The sequence below is a fragment of the Temnothorax americanus genome, unplaced genomic scaffold (genome assembly GCF_048541705.1).
Source record: "Temnothorax americanus isolate GAGA-0224 unplaced genomic scaffold, ASM4854170v1 Scaffold27, whole genome shotgun sequence".
NCBI lineage: Eukaryota > Metazoa > Arthropoda > Insecta > Hymenoptera > Formicidae > Temnothorax > Temnothorax americanus.
The window spans coordinates 76,462-95,408 of NW_027509411.1; the positions used below are offsets into that span (position 1 = coordinate 76,462).

An 18,947-nucleotide genomic window follows, 5' to 3' on the forward strand; every position below is an offset into this window, starting at 1 on the left:
TAAGACGGTCTTGAAATAAGATCCGACTATGAATACCGGCTTTATTTATCAATAATTTTAATTTTTTAGAAGTGTAATTGAAGCGTAATTTTTTGTCGGTCAATTGGATAAAGTGTCGAAATATATTTTTATTATTTAGAAAACTAATCTATTTTAATAAAAATTAATTAACAAGTAAACGATACCGGAAATGAGTCGGCGCTGAAAGTTCATATATTTTAATAAACAATAGTTCAAACAATTGCTCCTTAATTGTTCCTTGCTTGCTCTATTCGTATAATTAATTTTGTATAATACTTTAGCATTTTTATTGAAAAATTAACAAATTAAAGGCTGGAGTACAAATTTTTGCGTAACGCATAATGCATCCGGCTTATAATTTGTTAATTTTTTAATAAAAATGCTAAAGTATACAAAATTAATTATACGAATGGAGCAATTGAATATCCCAACAGAGCAAGCAAAGGAACAATTAAGGAGCAATTGTTTAAACTATTGTTTATTAAAAAATATGAATTTTCAACGCCGACTTATTTCCGGTATAGTTTACTTGTTAATTAATTTTTATTAAAATAAATTAGTTTTCCAAATAATAAAATATATTTCGACACTTTAGCCAAATAATTCTGGAGCAATTAAATAAAAAAAAATATAGACAATTTGTATGCCAACTATTGGCTTAAAATTGATTTTAATTAATTTTCAATTATTGTATGGTTTTCCAAACTCTAAAAAGTTTTTGCCAAATTTCTCCAAATAATTTTCAAACGATTGAAAAAGATAATTATAAATAATTTTTAATTAGTTTGTTAACTATACGTCGGTCTCAATGGACCTGGGACCGTATTTTCGAGTCTGTCTTAATGATTTTCGTATGCGACTTTCTATTTGAAAAGCATTGAATTTCGCATGCGAGTTGAAAATAGGGCTCCTGCTGTATCTACTTATACTGTGATTAAAACCGGTGTTCATAGTCGGATCTTATTTCAAGACCGTCTTAAGTAATGTCTTAAAATGCTAATACGGCTCTGTGATTGGTTCATATAAACATCTTAAGATTGTACTTAAGACGGTCTTAAATATAAGTTCTGACTATGAATACCGGCCTAAGACATTACAGACGGTCTTGAAGAAATAAGATCTGACTATGAATATCGGCCTTAATGTTTGAAGCCATCTATAAACTTACTTCAAAAAAAGAACAGTTGTGACGCGTATTTACTCTAACCATCATATGGAAGTTCAAGGTAGTGATGACTGATGAGTATTAGAAAATATTCGATAAGTAATCATAACACGGTATTAGAAAAAATTAATTAATTAATAAAAAGTAAAAGTAGCAACTGAAGAGAGAGAGAGAGAGAGAGAGAGAGAGAGAGAGAGAGAAATAGAAAGAGAGAGAGATAAATTAACGATTAAATACATCTTAATTGAACATTAAATTTAGCCTATATTGGAGTTAATTATTGGAGAGGAACTGCGCGATAAAGAAATATCAAGTTTAACAGTACTACGTTTACGCGAACGTTACTTCTGTAGTAACTTACGATAATTTCTTCGCGTAAATGGGATTTTGTAGTAACTTACGATAATTTACTCCGCATAAACAAATGAATTGTCGTAAGTTACTACAGAAGTAACGCTCGCGTAAACGTAGTAATGCCGGGATTACGATGATTTTAACGTAACGGGACGTGACGGACGCGAAGTAACGTAACGTGAACTTAAGAAATTACGATCGCCGTAATTTAAAGATAACTTTAACCTTAACCTTCTATTCACACCAAGCTGTCAAATCATTTCTGAAATGCACGCTGCTTCACGTTACGGCGATCGTAATTTCTTAAGTTCACGTTACGTTACTTCGCGTCCGTCGCGTTCCGTTACGTTAAATTCATCGTAATTCCGGCATTATGCCTTAACGGAACGCGACGGACGCGAAGTAACGTAACGTGAACTTAAGAAATTACGATCGCCGTAACGTGAAGCAGCGTGCATTTCAAAAATGATTTGACAGCTTGGTGTGAATAGAAGGTTAGAAATTCACGCTGCTTCACGTTACGGCGATCGTAATTTCTTAAGTTCACGTTACGTTACTTCGCGTCCGTCGCGTACCGTTACGTTAAATTCATCGTAATCCCGGCATAAGAGTGACATCAAATGATGTACGTATTATTATTATTATTAATGACTCCTTTATAACGTCAATAATACATCATTAAGACGTCATTCTGCTTCTTGGAAGTTTTGAGTACATTCCTTTCATTTCTTACCCAAGGTGCGCCAATGTCACTGCAATGTGCGTATAACATGTTTTTTAATGCACGTACAATTGCATTGGCTTCAAACCCACATTAATTGTGTGTTCAAAATGCGCGCATTCAAATGCGTAATTAATGCAAATTGAGCATTCAACTTATAAATGACAGAGGTTTTATAAAATATTTAAATAAGTATAATAGCTTTTGACTCATATAATAAAACATTTTATTTAAGTTTTTAAATCTATATATATAAAACAAAATCGGGTTAGTTACACCACTTATAACTCAAGAACGGATGGACAGATTTTAATGATCTATGATTTGTTGGATTCGTCTCCGCCCCGAATAGCAGAATAACTAAAAAAAAAAAAAAAAAAAAATTAATCTAGAAAGAAATACCGGGGCTGGGGCGAAGCCCGGCGGGGCATGCTAGTTTTATATAAATTAAATCTTAAATAAATGACATTTATTATGTCAAAAATAAACATTTTCTATATATAAGAAGTTATTTTCTTCTGTGATAGCTGTACTGGAATATGCTCACAGCAATGCTTAAACGCTAAACACAAAGAAAAATTCCAATATAGTACAGCGTTTATTATAGTTGTCCGATTGGGCTCCTCGATCAATGATCATAGGTGCATTTTTTGGTATGCGCTTCCATAATATGCATTAAATGCGCATCTAATGCGGGACAACGCATTCAATGCTATGTTTAATGTACATTCAAAACGCATTATACCCGCATTGGCGCTCCTTGGGTATGTAAGTAAAGCAAAAATAATCTTACAGATATATGTTACATTTTTGACAGTTGATACATATTAACGCAAACAAAAGATATTAACGTAACAAAAGATATAATTAAATAACTCTTACTTTATTTGCAGCTGTCATTGTATATTTTGACAGTTGTGTGTATCAAGGGTTAATAGTGTAATAGTAATAGCATAATATTAAAGCTAAATAGCGCGCGCGAAGCGCGCGTCTGTAGTGTCTAGTATAATTAAATAACTCTTGTCACATATAATTTCTCTGCCAGATTACAACTTCATACGGTATTTATTTAGAATAGCTACTGCACCTCAAATATCGATGAAATTAGGCTTAATCGATTCGTTTTTGCATAAAACGAAAGAATCTGGCAGAAAAATGCGGCGGTCTGCCCAACGAAGCGAGATATTTAACGTTAAAGTTGACGACTCTCAGGTTATGAAACCTGTCATACCGACGAGATGTAGCGACTGTGGTAGCGACATGAACATGCCCCGCGGCCACATGCGCATGCTCTGTCAGCTCTGTGGCCACATGCGCATGCTCCGTGTCCGCACGCGCATGCAAAAGTGCGCGAATTTGAAACGTATGCATACTTATAATGCATAAATATAAATATGTACTTTTTATATACGAACTTTTCTCTGCTTTAACAAATTATTTGTTAAATAATTTGTTAAAGCAGAGAATAGTTGGTATATGGAAAGTACATATTTATATTTACAATGAATAGTTGGTATATAAATATGTACTTTTTATATACCAACTATTCTCTGCTTTAACAAACTATTTGTTAAATAATTTGTTAAAGCAGAGAATAGTTGGGGTATGAAAAGTACATATTTATATGTACAATGAATAGTTGGTATATAAATATGTACTTTTCGTATACCAACTATTCTCTGCTTTAACAAATTATTTCTGTTTCGTTAACTTCGACGCATAATATCTGTAGCAGAAATAATTTGTAAAGCAGAGAATAGTTGGTATACGAAAAGTACATATTTATATACCAACTATTCATTGTACATATAAATATGTACTTTTCATACCCCAACTATTCTCTGCTTTAACAAATTATTTAACAAATAGTTTGTTAAAGCAGAGAATAGTTGGTATATGAAAAGTACATATTTATATACCAACTATTCATTGTAAATATAAATATGTACTTTCCATATACCAACTATTCTCTGCTTTAACAAATTATTTAACAAATAATTTGTTAAAGCAGAGAATAGTTCGTATATAAAAAGTACATATTTATATTTATGCATTATAAGTATGCATACGTTTCAAATTCGCGCACTTTTGCATGCGCGTGCGGACACGGAGCATGCGCATGTGGCCGCGGGGCATGTTTCTGTCGCTACCACAATCGCTACATAGCGTCGGTATGACAGGTTTCGAAACCTGATAGTCGTCAACTTTAACGCTAAATATCTCGCTTCGCAGGGCAGACCGCCGCATTTTTCTGCCAGATTCTTTCGTTTTATGCAAAAACGAATCGATTAAGCCTAATTTCATCGATATTTGAGGTGCAGTAGCTATTCTAAATAAATACCCTTCATACATATATAATAATGTAAAAAAATGTTTTATATGTAAATGCTTGATTCATCTAAATACATTGGTCATCATTATAGATATACCGTGTTTTTCCTCCAAGAAAGATAAGCATCTTCGAAAGAAGGAGAAAAAAAGTCGTGCAATGAATTATCGCTTAATTCTGCGTCCTGATCTTCAGGATCTTCTGAATAAGTATAAAAAAATACGCGATGTAAGTAAAAGATTAAAAATTATTAAAATAGATAAAAAGATAAGAGCTACTATAAAGCGGCTGTGGGCGAGTATCATTTTCGCGCATAACGTACCACACTGAACACTTTATACATATTATACGCATACCCTGCAGTAAACAATTTGCTCGCAATATGATAATAGATTGGCAGCAGATTTCACTCAGATATCACAACACAGATCCGATATCATCTGTGTCTGCATTAAACTCGTGTTTTGCCGACAGGGTTTGCCGATATAATAACAGCAGATTGTCGGCAGAAATCGAGTAAAATCTGCCATTTCTATTTAAACTATGTATTAAAACATTTAAATGTGGAATACATCATTTAAATGGTAGATTTTGTTCACTTTCTGTGATCAATCTACCAATACATTCTGTTAGCAGAATCTGTTATATTTCTGCTGGCATTCTAAATTCTAACAGCAACATTTACAGCAGATTTGGTTATGTAGGTGTGTATATGTGTGTATATATATATATATATATATATATATATATATATATATATATATATTATATATATATATATATATATATATATATATATAATATGTATGTATATATATCAGATTGAAAAGGCACGGCGTCAAATTTTTAATAAAATTTCTCAATCTGATGTAAAAAAAATGCATCAATATGAAATCAAGATTGCGCGATACGCGTAATATGGCAAAAAATGGCAACATTTCTTACTAAAAAAAACCGCTATATACATGTACACACATACACATGTACACTCCATATACACATACATACATGATGTGCAAAATTTAACTGAGCAACATGCCCGTGGTGCACATCAGGTTACACAAATGCCGGCGGTATTGTGCTAAAATCATAAAAAAACAGGGGTTACTTTAAATTGCGATATCTCGCTAAATAAAATCGGCGTAGGACAAAGTTCTTTTTTTATTTAAAAGGGCAAAGTCCGTACTTTGAGATAGTATCAATGATTATGTTCGCCAATTTTTTTGTTAGGCGGTAGAAGACTGCAAATTTCAAGATTTTGGATATCTCAAATACGTTCTTATTAAAAACTGATCACGCCTTTGAGTGTGGACCTATTAAGTGAAAATTGAACAAAGCACCTTATAGTAGAGAGTTTGCCCTGTAAAACTTTTTTTCAAACTTTTTTTACGTTAATTATTTGCTGAGTAATTACAGTTTAAAAATCGGCAAAAATTTACTGACAAAAAGTGATCCTCTAATTTTTTTTAGCAGTATATATATATGTGTGTGTGTGTGTGTGTGTGTGGGGGGGGGGGTGCGCGTGCGTGCGTGCGTGTGTGTAAAATAATTCTTTTATTTAACAAAATAATAATTTTCCTGGAATAAAAACAACTTTTACTACACATATTATACAGGGTGATTCTAAAATAGGTGCGCATATTTTGAGAAACAATAGAGTGACTAAAAACAAGCATTTTTCTCTAATAAACTTGTCAGCAAACGCATCGTGACGTCAGAAAACATTGTTGTCATTCGTAGGCCGTTTACTGGAACTAAGTTTGTCTGAACCCTAGGTTTGTTGTCATGTGCAAATCAGTATTACCCTATATAAGCGAGTAATATTATTTAATATTAAATAATATTCTAGGCATATATAATCTTAGAACGAAATACAATATTCTAGTAATATTAATAGATGATTATATCTCCGCTCCTGATAATATTATATGAATATTATAGTATATGAATAGCTGATTTGCACATGACAATAAACTGAATAAACCTAGGATTCAGACAGACTAGCTGAGTTCCAGAGTTCATTACGCCTACGCGTAATGACAACAATTTTTTTGACGGAACGATACGTTTGCGGCACTAACAACTGTGTTAAAGAAAAATGCTTGTTTTTTAGTCACTCTATTGTTCCTCAAAATATGCGCACTTATTTCAGAATCACTCTGTATATAGAAAAAAATAAGAACAGTTGCAATATTGTACTTTATTTCATTCCATATTGTTTTAGTAAAACAATTATAAATAATATTTTTATACGTGCCAGAAACTTACACGAAATAATATTTTTAAAAATATATTTATATATTGTTTATAAAAAAATGTTTATAAAAAATTTCGTTTCAAACAATTTCAATGTCAAAATATTGAAATTGTTTTATTTAATTTTATAAATTGTTTTAGTAAAAGGATAAAAAAAAATAAAAAATTCTCTACGCGCAGAAATTCTCTGCGCTATGTGTTTTCAGCGAGCAACAGCAGAAGTCCTTAGAATTCGAGCGCGAACAATCAAAAAAAATAAAAAATAATTTGAAGAATATGTTTTGCTGGTTCATGAAGCGCGAGGATCGATACAAAGCAAACTTGGATAGTCTAGAGAAAAAGAATAAGGAATTGAATTATAATCTAGCAAATGTGCAACGAGAACGCGATCATGCTGTACTCTTAAACAATGCCAAAGGTAAAAAAAATGACAACTGTTATAATCTCGATTTAAATATTATTTCATGTACATACGTAAAAATCAGAATTATAAATAACGTTTTTGTAACGCTTCTTCAAAAATACTTCAAAAATTTTATAAGTTTGTATATGGGAATTGCCATATGGTGGAGGGACAGTATATATCTATAGCTTTCTACTATCGGAATTACATTTAAAAAATTAGTCACATAATGCGAATTAAGAAAATCTTAATATAAAAATTCACAAATAAAAATAATTAAAGATAGACAAATAGAAAAAAAATTAAGATCAAAACAGTTTCTGAATTACAGGTTGAAATCGATCTTTTACGCGTGCAAATAGAACAGCTCAGAAATAATCACAAACAGCAATTAATGTTGCAAGATAAATCTCACGAGGATGAAATTTCTAAATACAAACGTCTCTTGGACAATACGAACGCAAAGTCGCTTTCGGTATTAATTATTTATTTTTTGTTATGCTTATTTATTTATTAAGCTCATTGTAGTGTTCTATATAACGTAAAACTTTACTACAAGTTCATAGTTATTTATTTAATTGTATCCAATTAATTTTTATCCTTGATAAACAGATTAAGAGACATATATGTATTTGTTTGTTAAAAGGAACGAAGTGTAATGAAAAAAGACAAATGTAAGAACGTAAAGAAGAATATTGTGATAAATGAAGAAAATAGAAAACGGAAAGAAAAACTATATGACGAGTAAGAAAAATTATTTTACTTTTAATGTATTTTTTTATTCAAATATTTAATAAAGTTTTATTGGAAATGACATTATTATTTTGAAGATTTCACGTAAAAGTTTAACATATACAGCTAAATGTAAATTAATTTATTAATATTTTTTTTAATTCTTAAGAATGGAATTCTGTTAAAGGATTTGAAAAAAATATTAGGTGTACAAATAAGTCTCCGCTGTTTTACAATAGATGGCCTCACCAGAAGGTTATGGTTGAAATTGTCAGATGTAAAGTGTTATATCGTAAAGTTGGACATCTGGCAACACCATAAACTTGACATAGTATCAGACTGTATCGGCATCACATAATTCTTTTCGTGCGAAAATGTTGAATTTTGAGCCGAATAAGCGTCATTTGCGGGAACTTTTGATTTATTTCTTTAATTTGAAGAAATCTGCAGCTGAGGCGCATCGATTGCTTGTAGAAACATAGAATTTGTCGTGAGTGGTTTCAAAAGTTTAAGAACGGTGATTTTGACGTCGAGGACAAAGAACGTAGCGGAAGGCCGAAAGTGTACAAAGACACGGAATTGGAAGCATTATTGGAGGAAGATTCGTGCCAAACGCAAAAAGAACTTGCACTTACATTAGGAGTAACTCAACAAGCAATTTCACATCGTTTAAAATCGTTGAAAATGATTTTTTGATAAAAAACGGCGGAAACTTATTTGTACTCCCTTTAGAAAATTTTAAAATTCGGAAAGTTGAATATACAGTGATTTATATAATTATTAATAACATAATAATTATTAATAAAATTACAATTGTTTAAGATTACCTGGTTTAGAAGTTGATAAAGTTGTCCGTAAAAGAAGAAAACTATTTCAAGATGACAAGGAAGTGAGTGACATTGTTTAAGGATGGCATTATTTATAAATTGTTATACGTATATGTATAACATTTTAAGTTTTAATTAATATTAAAAAAATATATATTTTTATGATTGTTGCACACCTATGCACACACTTACACGTATAAGTACGTACATATTTCAAATAAATAATTTATTATTATTTTATTTTGTACGTAAAAATTTATATATTTTGTGAAAGACATAAATAAGTTACAATTATTAATATAATTGTTAATAGAAGGAGCTGTGACATCATATATTTATTTAAAAAATATCCAATATACATAAAACAACAAAAACAAATAAAACATGTTAATAACTAATAAATAACAATAGTAAAGTTAACTGAGATGCAAGTTTTTTTTTCAATTTTAAAGCCTTAATTAAGAATATAATTGTATTAATTATATAAATATATGTAAATACGTTTCTCGTTATTAAATAACTTCTCGGAAATATTGATGGTTAAGGAGGTTCTACAAATAATAGATGTATCTAAAAATTGGAGAAAAACTTCATGGACGCATATAAAGTGAGATGCGAGAAAAGTGCTCAAAAAATTTTAGCATCGGTTATCGTGTAAAAATTTGCAAAAATGAATTTTGAAATCACAGTTTTAACATGAGCTTTTATGGCAAAAGGGTTATTCCCGGAGACAGGAAACGAGATATTAATTATATGAAGGCGGCCTACCAAAGATTCAAAAAACGGAGCTCTTATAGATCTTATTAATATTATAATATTAATCTAAGCTTTTCAGAAATATCGAGAAAAACAAGGGTTATCGTGTAAAATTTTGTGATATTGGCTATTGAAACAGGCCATATCACAGTTCACGTAGCGTGCTTCGAATAACAGAGAAGATTTAACAACGTCGCAGCGACTGCACCTCACATAACCTTTTATCTGTCAATGATTTTTGGGCATTTTCCATTCGAAGAACAACTTTCTTTTTAGCGGATTTTCCTCTTTTGACACCACGCAAGACTCTATCCTTATTTCTCCATGAATTGGTCGGGCTTGGAGGAGTCATTGTAAATTTATAAAAGTAAACGCAGTCACTGACTAGAAAGGACCACGCTCATATGAGCAGAACAGCGAAACTCAAGTTCGTGACGTTACCACATTTTCTCGCATGTATAAGAAGCCGGAGTCAAAGGAGCACTTACACGATAATTTTAATTATTCCTCGTTTCGACTAAAATGGGTATGATATAAGCTCTAACATCATCAAAATTCATAAACAAGTAGAAACTTGCACATTGTTTCCTCGTACTTTTTACTTTGAGAAAAATATAACCCACGGATCCACGATTTTAGATAATCAAATTATTTAGATATCGTAACCCTAATTAACATTTTGGTTAGAGCCCCTATAAGTGAAGATTATTTTTGCGCAACTGAATATTGACAGAACCAATTGAGAGAATTGACCAATATAACTTAAAAATCTTTGAAATAGATAAAATAGCTAATTACGATTTTTAATTATGCGTAATTGTGGACCCCAAAATGGGTTATTTCCGTCTTTATTTTTTCCAGAGTAATTGTGCAAGTAGAAACTTGCACATTGCTTCCTCATAGTTCCTAAGTGTGCAAGTTTTTATTTTATTCGAGGTATAATTATCGGTATTTATTTGTTTTGGCTTCCTCATAGAGGAAGCTGTGTTAGCAAAGGTTCTGATTTCACACTTAACTCTTTTGGGGACTGCGTAAATAATTATGTACATTCACTAAAAAATACTAAAAATACTTGTCCACTTAAAAACTAAAACAATATGCAGATTTCGCCAAATTCAATACCAACCTTCCATAAATGACACTTTATCGATAAAAAAAATCAGCCCGATATTATAAATATTTGAGATAGCGATTTATTTTTAATTCTATTATATTTTCCAGTCTTTTCTACCCCTATTTCATATATAATTGGTTAAAATTTGGTTGATCAGATCAAGTTTTATAAAGCTTCTATGTATGTACGAATTCTTCGAAATTTCAAATGTGTGTAATACGAGATCTGATCAATCAAATTTTAATGAATTATATATGAAATAGGGGTAGAAAAAAAACTGGAAAATATAATAAAATTAAAAATAAATCGCTATCTCAATTATTGAGAAAGCGGCAGCGTAAAACACATTTTAAAAAAAAGGAAAATCTGCATAAAATCTATACCGGTAGACCGATTTCAATAAAATTTGAGGAGGACATACTTTCTATGATACTCTATTTGTGTGCAAAAATTCAAACTGGTATCTAAAAAATTGTAGAAGTAGATGCGTGTACAAAAATCCGTACACACACACACACACACACGCACGCACGCACGCACGCACGCACGCACGCACGCACGCACGCACGCACGCACGCACGCACGCACGCACGCACGCACGCACGCACGCACGCACGCACGCACGCACGCACGCACGCACGCACGCACGCACGCACGCACGCACGCACGCACGCACGCACGCACGCACGCACGCACGCACGCACGCACGCACGCACGCACGCACGCACGCACGCACGCACGCACGCACGCACGCACGCACGCACGCACGCACGCACGCACGCACACACACACACACACACACACACACATACATACATACTTCCGGAAATTTTTTACTAATATGATTTTTCGACATTTTAGAACATTATAAACCTATTTCCATCAAAATCTCAAAAAACAATTTTTTCACCATTACAAAGCTTCCTCTATGAGGAAGCAAAATATTTTATGAATACTTAGAATTGATGAATTTGAAGATTTTTTCTTCATCTCTCAACTGACTGGAGAGTACCTGTAGAACCTCCTTAACTTTATTGTCTTATTTCAAGAACTAAATCTTTTTATTTACTAATTCGACGATTGAGCGAATTCTAACTGTTCGTATACTCGATCTTTAAGTGCCTATATGTGTTTAAGTGTCCAACATGTGATAATTGCGATGGTATTGCCTCCACTATGTATTTGTCCTCATCTATATGTAATAAATTTCTTCCCTCTTGCGGAGGAAATCTGGAAATTTGTAAACAAAAATAAATTCTATGAATTATAATATATTATAATATTATGTGTGTGTGTGTGTGTGTGTGTGTGTGTGTGTGCATATGCGTGTGCATGCGTGCGTGCGTGCGTGCGTGCGTGCGTGCGTGCGTGCGTGCGTGCGTGCGTGCGTGCGTGCGTGCGTGCGTGCGTGCGTGCGTGCGTGCGTGCGTGCGTGCGTGCGTGCGTGCGTGCGTGCGTGCGTGCGTGCGTGCGTGCGTGCGTGCGTGCGTGCGTGCGTGCGTGCGTGCGTGCGTGCGTGCGTGCGTGCGTGCGTGCGTGCGTGCGTGCGTGCGTGCGTGCGTGCGTGCGTGCGTGCGTGCGTGCGTGCGTGCGTGCGTGCGTGCGTGCGTGCGTGCGTGCGTGCGTGCGTGCGTGCGTGCGTGCGTGCGTGCGTGCGTGCGTGCGTGCGTGCGTGCGTGCGTGCGTGCGTGCGTGCGTGCGTGCGTGCGTGCGTGCGTGCGTGCGTGCGTGCGTGCGTGCGTGCGTGCGTGCGTGCGTGCGTGCGTGCGTGCGTGCGTGCGTGCGTGCGTGCGTGCGTGCGTGCGTGCGTGCGTGCGTGCGTGCGTGCGTGCGTGCGTGCGTGCGTGCGTGCGTGCGTGCGTGCGTGCGTGCGTGCGTGCGTGCGTGCGTGCGTGCGTGCGTGCGTGCGTGCGTGCGTGCGTGCGTGCGTGCGTGCGTGCGTGCGTGCGTGCGTGCGTGCGTGCGTGCGTGCGTGCGTGCGTGCGTGCGTGCGTGCGTGCGTGCGTGCGTGCGTGCGTGCGTGCGTGCGTGCGTGCGTGCGTGCGTGCGTGCGTGCGTGCGTGCGTGCGTGCGTGCGTGCGTGCGTGCGTGCGTGCGTGCGTGCGTGCGTGCGTGCGTGCGTGCGTGCGTGCGTGCGTGCGTGCGTGCGTGCGTGCGTGCGTGCGTGCGTGCGTGCGTGCGTGCGTGCGTGCGTGCGTGCGTGCGTGCGTGCGTGCGTGCGTGCGTGCGTGCGTGCGTGCGTGCGTGCGTGCGTGCGTGCGTGCGTGCGTGCGTGCGTGCGTGCGTGCGTGCGTGCGTGCGTGCGTGCGTGCGTGCGTGCGTGCGTGCGTGCGTGCGTGCGTGCGTGCGTGCGTGCGTGCGTGCGTGCGTGCGTGCGTGCGTGCGTGCGTGCGTGCGTGCGTGCGTGCGTGCGTGCGTGCGTGCGTGCGTGCGTGCGTGCGTGCGTGCGTGCGTGCGTGCGTGCGTGCGTGCGTGCGTGCGTGCGTGCGTGCGTGCGTGCGTGCGTGCGTGCGTGCGTGCGTGCGTGCGTGCGTGCGTGCGTGCGTGCGTGCGTGCGTGCGTGCGTGCGTGCGTGCGTGCGTGCGTGCGTGCGTGCGTGCGTGCGTGCGTGCGTGCGTGCGTGCGTGCGTGCGTGCGTGCGTGCGTGCGTGCGTGCGTGCGTGCGTGCGTGTGTGTGTTGTGTGTGTAGAGAGAGAGAGAGAGAGAGAGAGAGAGAGAGAGAGACCGGGGAAAATTTATGTATTAAAAAATTTTTAATAGAGTCAGTGCACTATTTGTGGCTACTTAAAAAATTTTTGATGAAATAAATGCGTGTTAATTAAATTTTTTGTTATGTAGCGCTTTTAACTAATACTTTAACATATTCTTGAAAATCTTTTAGATAAGAAACTTAATTGGTCGGCAAACAAATAAACTTAAGGAGGCTCTTACCTTGATCATAATATGACAGATCTTTATGAAATTAATATATGTTGTAAAGTGAACCACAACGGACCGATGCCCAAAACTTGAGCATAGGTTGACGATAAAAACTGTAAAAATATCAGTATTGAAATTCGCATTTTTAACACAGGGCATATGGTAAACACTAAAATTTTTACCGGAAGTGATGTATTTTCTTGGCAAGTTTGCGAGCCAGGTAAACAAAAAACTAAAAAATTGTAGTTAAAATAATAATCTTTCTAATGATAAGAAGAAAACTTGGTGTTGACGATTAGTTATAAAAGATATTGTAGTTTTAATATGACGTACGAGAGGTTAGGACGAATGATCTTCCGAGTGTCAAAATCGCGCGAAGTTTCAAATGTTGTATTACACGTAAATAAGTAAAATGCGTTTTTTAAACATCTTTTATTCATTTTATTAATTAAGTAAACAAGTAAATATTATATATATATATTTATTTATAAATATATATAGTTATACATAAACACATCAACTATACTTATCATAATTTCTTAGAAAAATATTATTTTTCACAGCTTTCTTGCAGAGTAAATATATCACATATTTTGTCAATTACTCTCTTATTATTGGTAATTCTTGGTTTTCCATCAATACTTTGGCTTAATAAAATGCGCAGACCATCAACACCGTTCTTTTCATAAGTTTGCTGTAATACAGACTTATTTATTCCAGCTTTTGACATTCTTAGTATTATATGACTAGATACGTTATTTTTATACTCTAACAATGTCGACTTATTTTGCAACTCTATTAATTTATTTTCTTCTTTTTGTAGAAGGAAATAAATACTTTTGGCATTGTTAACTATCATCTTTTTTGATATATTTAGTTTTTCAATAATTTTATGTAAAATTTTTACGTCTTCAATTGCGTTATGTAGATTTTGTACATCAAATGAAGGTAGAAAATCTTGTGCAAGACTAGCAATTGAAAACTTTTGTTTTTCCTTGACTCTTTCGGGAAGAACGCATTTACTAATTTCCAGTGAATTTGCGAAACCTTTTACACATGAAGAAAATGCTTGCATTAATCCTACCTTCTCAATTAGTTTGATCAATCTTGGTGCATCAAATCTGCCAAAAGAATAATATAAAATTAGATTATAATAGAGGTTTTTGCTAACGATATTATTCATTATTGTTATGCTGTCGATAAAAATTGCAAAATATTCTCCGTAATACTAACTTGAAACAATTGTGTGCGATTAAAAGACATTGATCGTATTTTCGTAGGAATGAAATAAATTGATTCACAGCGTCTGTAGCTGATGTCGATATCATTTTTGTGCCGTGTAAATACAATTCACCGGACATTGCGTGGAGACCTGTTACAGCTGTTGCGGTTTTGGATATTAATTGAGTGGGCGATATGTACACGGAAAATGTTTCATTTTCGACGTATGCCGCAATCTAAAAATAAAATTAATATTCGTAGTACATCAGATAATATAATAACTGCGAAGATTAGTTATGCACGAAATCAATACCTGCAATATTTCATCTGATTTAGCAAAACCAGCTGTTTCTAAATCAAATACAACAATATTACACTGAGAAAAATCGGTTATTTCTGTAAGATTTTGAATATTCTGCATTTGAGTAAAATCGTGCATAGCAATACCAGATTGGTATGCAATTTAACTCCTTCTCTGCGCACGCTGGTAGCAACTTTTCTCGTTCTTTTTTTTTTTTTTAAAGTCTTTGTTTTTTAAACTGTACATTACCTTTTCTTACTTTTTCTTTTTGCCTTTTTTCATCTTTTGCTGTGCGATATTTCACAGATTTTTTTCCTGGTAATAATTCCAGTTTACGAAAAACGTCATTTGCATATGACGAACCCAGATTTTTCTGACATATAGCTGCGCCTATCCTAAAACTAAGGGATTCCGAAGCAGCGTAATGTCTCGCTTTTGGAGTTTTTGAGGCCACAATATTGTTCATTGACTCGTTTTCTTGCGAAGAGCCACATTCAGCTAATTTTTCAGCACAATCTATGTACCGATTAAAAATTTGAGTCAAAGACAAACGAAGTGCCGAGTCCGAAAGCGGTTTACCATTTGGTAAATTGTTGTGCTGATATTTCTCTCCTGCATCTTGACTTCTGCACCAATCTCCACAAAAATCATGCTGTCCAAAAGAATGAGGAACCACTGCAGTAAGAGCATCTCTAATTTTTTATGAATTTCCTTTATTTTGTTGAACAGAGCATGAAAAATTTTTAGAAAAGTATGAAATTAAAGCACGAGGTACTTTATAAGCATATAGTGCATTATTAAAATTTTTGAGCACGTGGTTCCAATCAGAGCATTTCTCAATTTCGTGAGAAGCTACTTTTCTAACAGATGCTATAGTGCTGGAATCGTCATCCTCAACTAGAACATTAACGTCAACATTTTCTTCTTTGAAAAGAGGATTTTTTGTTATCATTTCAACTGCCATATCCGACTCCATAGCTTTGGCAGACCCTTCAAAATTTCGTCGGCAATCGTGATCATCTTTTGGGTGTCCTAATTTACATTTGCGACAATCTTGATTACGAACAGCATATGAAATAACTTTACCTGAATTGCAGCCAATAAGAGTTGCGTGCCCTACAATAATCAATTTTTTTTACAATTTATTTCTTTACCAATAGTTTTTTTCAAATAGTTTGTGTATTATAATGTCAGGGTCGATCTAATTAAACACCCACCGGACAAACTGTTATAAGCTCGTCCATTGCCTCTTTTTTGCCATGCACGCACCATCAAACGACGCTTTTAAATAAATTTTATTTTTAGGTGATAAATATTCTTTATTATTTTCACATGTGTCCATTCTATATATCAATAAAAATAATTAATTTTACAAATGAAAAAAAATTGTATAAATTTTATTTTTAAGAACTGAGGAATGAGCAAAAAACAGAAAGAAAAATTAAGTACATAATATACTTTTTATGGTACATAATCATTTTTATTAATCAATGATAATAGTATATTTTATTATTATTTTAAATACACAAGTAACATTATTACTGATATTACTATATACTATATACTATAAAAATAAAAAATCGATGTTACGAAGTAAAATTGATTGTAAATATAAAAAGTTTCACTATGTAAGTAAATTTAAAAAAAATAAAGTAAACACTAAGCCACAAACTACGAAAATATATCCGCTGAAATTATGTGATACAAAATGAGTACACTTATTAGTGTGTATTACTAGTAAAAAATTATAAAAAAATCAATAAGTAATACAAAAATTGATTGATATAAATGTGTCAATAATGAGAAAAAAAATCATTATAAAAAAAAGATACATAATTAATTATAAATATTCTCCTGTATATAAATAACAACATACTAAACTTACAATAGTACGTCTTGAGATTCATTCACAGTTAAATTTTTTTCTAACTGAATGCCTTTTAAACAAGATTCTTTAGCAACTTCTTCTATAGCCTTACCAATTCTGCGTTCATGAATTTTTAGATATTTGGGTGCAATTGAGGGCAGATCTATTGACGTTAAGAAAGTATTTAAATGGGTTGGCCCAATTCCAGCATCAATCATTCCTGTAAATAAATGTTGCGATTAATAATAGAGTAATTTTATGCATAAATTAAAATAATTATTTTCGTACCGAATGCTGCTTTTGTATTTACAATAAATCCTTCATTTCCAGGTAACTTATCATCGGTATTTACTGTTCTCAATCTCCCACATTGAGAACATTTGACCTTGAAAATACTTGCCAATCCAAAATTTTTTTCACTAACTGCATTATTTATTGATAATGCAATGTTGCAGCTAAGGCACCACAGTTGTTGTCCAAATACTTTTAAATTCACTATCCGTTGAGACCCTAATGAATCCTCTGCATGCAAACATTCCGGAGAATTGTTTTGTACCTATATAAACAATAAGTTTCAATTATTTGCCAATCAAACCTTGAAAATCAAAAAGTAAACAATGTTAATTATTCTTTCTAACCTCACTTGCACATGTCTTTTCTCTGCGCTGTATGGTAGCGGCATAATTATTCTCTCGCGCATTGACAACCTTTATTTTCGCCAATTTTCCTTTCATTTTCCCTCTCAGCATTCTCACGTTATATCTTTCTTTTGGCTCCATCTCTTCATCGCATCATTCGCTACAACGCTACACTGCTACACCTCACTTAGCTGCAGACTGCTACAGACGACGTTGTGACACGCGCATGTTCTGCTCTTTAGCACTGACGTAGTCAACTGACTTATTGTATAAATTTTAATATTTACACTAATAGAACATATAACTTACTCTTACACTATGTAAAAATCATTATTTATTTTTTTATTTAATTTTCCGATAATTTTATAACCAATTATTAATGATAATTTTTCGGTTGCTACATTGATTAGAGCAGCCGGGTAAGAGGTACTCCTTAAATAAATGTTTCAAAAATAAAAATTATAACAGGTGTACAAATAAGTCTCCGCTGTTTTACAATAGATGGCCTCACCAGGAGGTTATGGTTGAAATTGTCAGATGTAAAGTGTTATATCGTAAGGTTGGACATCTGGCAACACCATAAACTTGACATAGTATCAGACTGTATCGGCATCACATAATTCTTTTCGTGCGAAAGTGTCGAATTTTGAGCCGAATAAGCGTCATTTGCGGGAACTTTTGATTTATTACTTTAATTTGAAGAAATCTGCAGCTGAGGCGCATCGATTGCTTGTAGAAACATAGAAGTTGTCGTGAGTGGTTTCAAAAGTTTAAGAACGGTGATTTTGACGTCGAGAACAAAGAACGTAGCGGAAGGCTAAAAGTGTACGAAGACACGGAATTGGAAGCATTATTGGAGGAAGATTCGTGCCAAACGCAAAAAGAACTTGCACTTACATTAGGAGTGACTCAACAAGCAATTTCACATCGTTTAAAATTGTTGGGAATGATTTTTTTGATAAAAAACGGCGGAAACTTATTTGTACTCCTAATATCATAAGTTCCGATTTTACCGTTTTTGGCCACCAAAACACCAGTTTTTCGTCACAATAATTAGTAGTTTTGGCCACATAATAAAACTAAGGTTAATTTCTAATTAAACAATTAATAAATAGGTATATATAATAAAAATTAATTTATTTTCACTGTTAATATTTATTTTTAATAAAATATTATATGTATATATAGCATATCATATACATAACTTATATCAACCAATATCGAGAATTTAAAAAATTTATGTATTTTATGAAGGTTCACACGTCATCAATAGTAACTTAACTTTTTTTAATTAGAATTGTAAAATAATATATTAAATAAAAA

General features: G+C 34.5%; 2 protein-coding genes across 8 annotated transcripts; one reads left to right on the top strand and one right to left on the bottom strand.

Annotated features, from left to right (window-relative positions):
- The first annotated feature begins 717 nt into the window (after positions 1 to 717).
- On the top strand, positions 718 to 11,327 carry LOC143899432 (uncharacterized). Its single transcript, XM_077409724.1, has 6 exons — positions 718 to 1,247; positions 4,685 to 4,818; positions 7,027 to 7,264; positions 7,567 to 7,724; positions 7,896 to 7,993; positions 8,804 to 11,327. Exons 1-6 carry the CDS (start codon positions 1,235 to 1,237, stop codon positions 8,886 to 8,888), a joined length of 726 nt encoding a protein of 241 aa, XP_077265850.1. The 5' UTR covers positions 718 to 1,234; the 3' UTR covers positions 8,889 to 11,327.
- Positions 11,328 to 13,407: 2,080 nt separating this feature from the next.
- Positions 13,408 to 18,757, bottom strand: LOC143899465 (uncharacterized). Of its 7 annotated transcripts, none has more exons than XM_077409775.1 (7): positions 17,625 to 18,756; positions 17,275 to 17,542; positions 17,005 to 17,206; positions 15,132 to 16,462; positions 14,831 to 15,054; positions 14,682 to 14,718; positions 13,408 to 14,291 (listed from the first exon to the last, which is right to left on the bottom strand). In XM_077409775.1, the coding sequence occupies exons 4-7, from the start codon at positions 15,255 to 15,257 to the stop codon at positions 14,148 to 14,150; spliced, it is 531 nt and encodes a 176-aa protein (XP_077265901.1). In that variant the 5' UTR covers positions 15,258 to 16,462; positions 17,005 to 17,206; positions 17,275 to 17,542; positions 17,625 to 18,756; the 3' UTR covers positions 13,408 to 14,147. The 7 variants fall into 7 exon arrangements, 4 of the variants coding, with proteins under 4 accessions (XP_077265901.1, XP_077265899.1, XP_077265898.1 ...); XM_077409773.1 differs by having other exon boundaries at positions 13,409 to 14,718; positions 15,132 to 16,235; positions 16,337 to 16,462; XM_077409772.1 differs by having other exon boundaries at positions 13,409 to 14,718; positions 17,625 to 18,757.
- Between the last annotated feature and the right edge of the window lie 190 nt (positions 18,758 to 18,947).

Coding starts and splice junctions, on each gene's coding strand:
- LOC143899432 (XM_077409724.1), top strand. Junction 7,265..7,566: donor ACTCTTAAACAATGCCAAAG/GTAAAAAAAATG, acceptor AGATCAAAACAG/TTTCTGAATTACAGGTTGAA. Junction 7,994..8,803: donor AAAGAAAAACTATATGACGA/GTAAGAAAAATT, acceptor CAATTGTTTAAG/ATTACCTGGTTTAGAAGTTG.
- LOC143899465 (XM_077409772.1), bottom strand. CDS start 15,257: ATGCACGATTTTACTCAAATGCAGAATATTCAAAATCTTACAGAAATA. Junction 15,055..15,131: donor AATCAGATGAAATATTGCAG/GTATTGATTTCG, acceptor TTTTATTTTTAG/ATTGCGGCATACGTCGAAAA. Junction 14,719..14,830: donor ATCGCACACAATTGTTTCAA/GTTAGTATTACG, acceptor TTCTTTTGGCAG/ATTTGATGCACCAAGATTGA.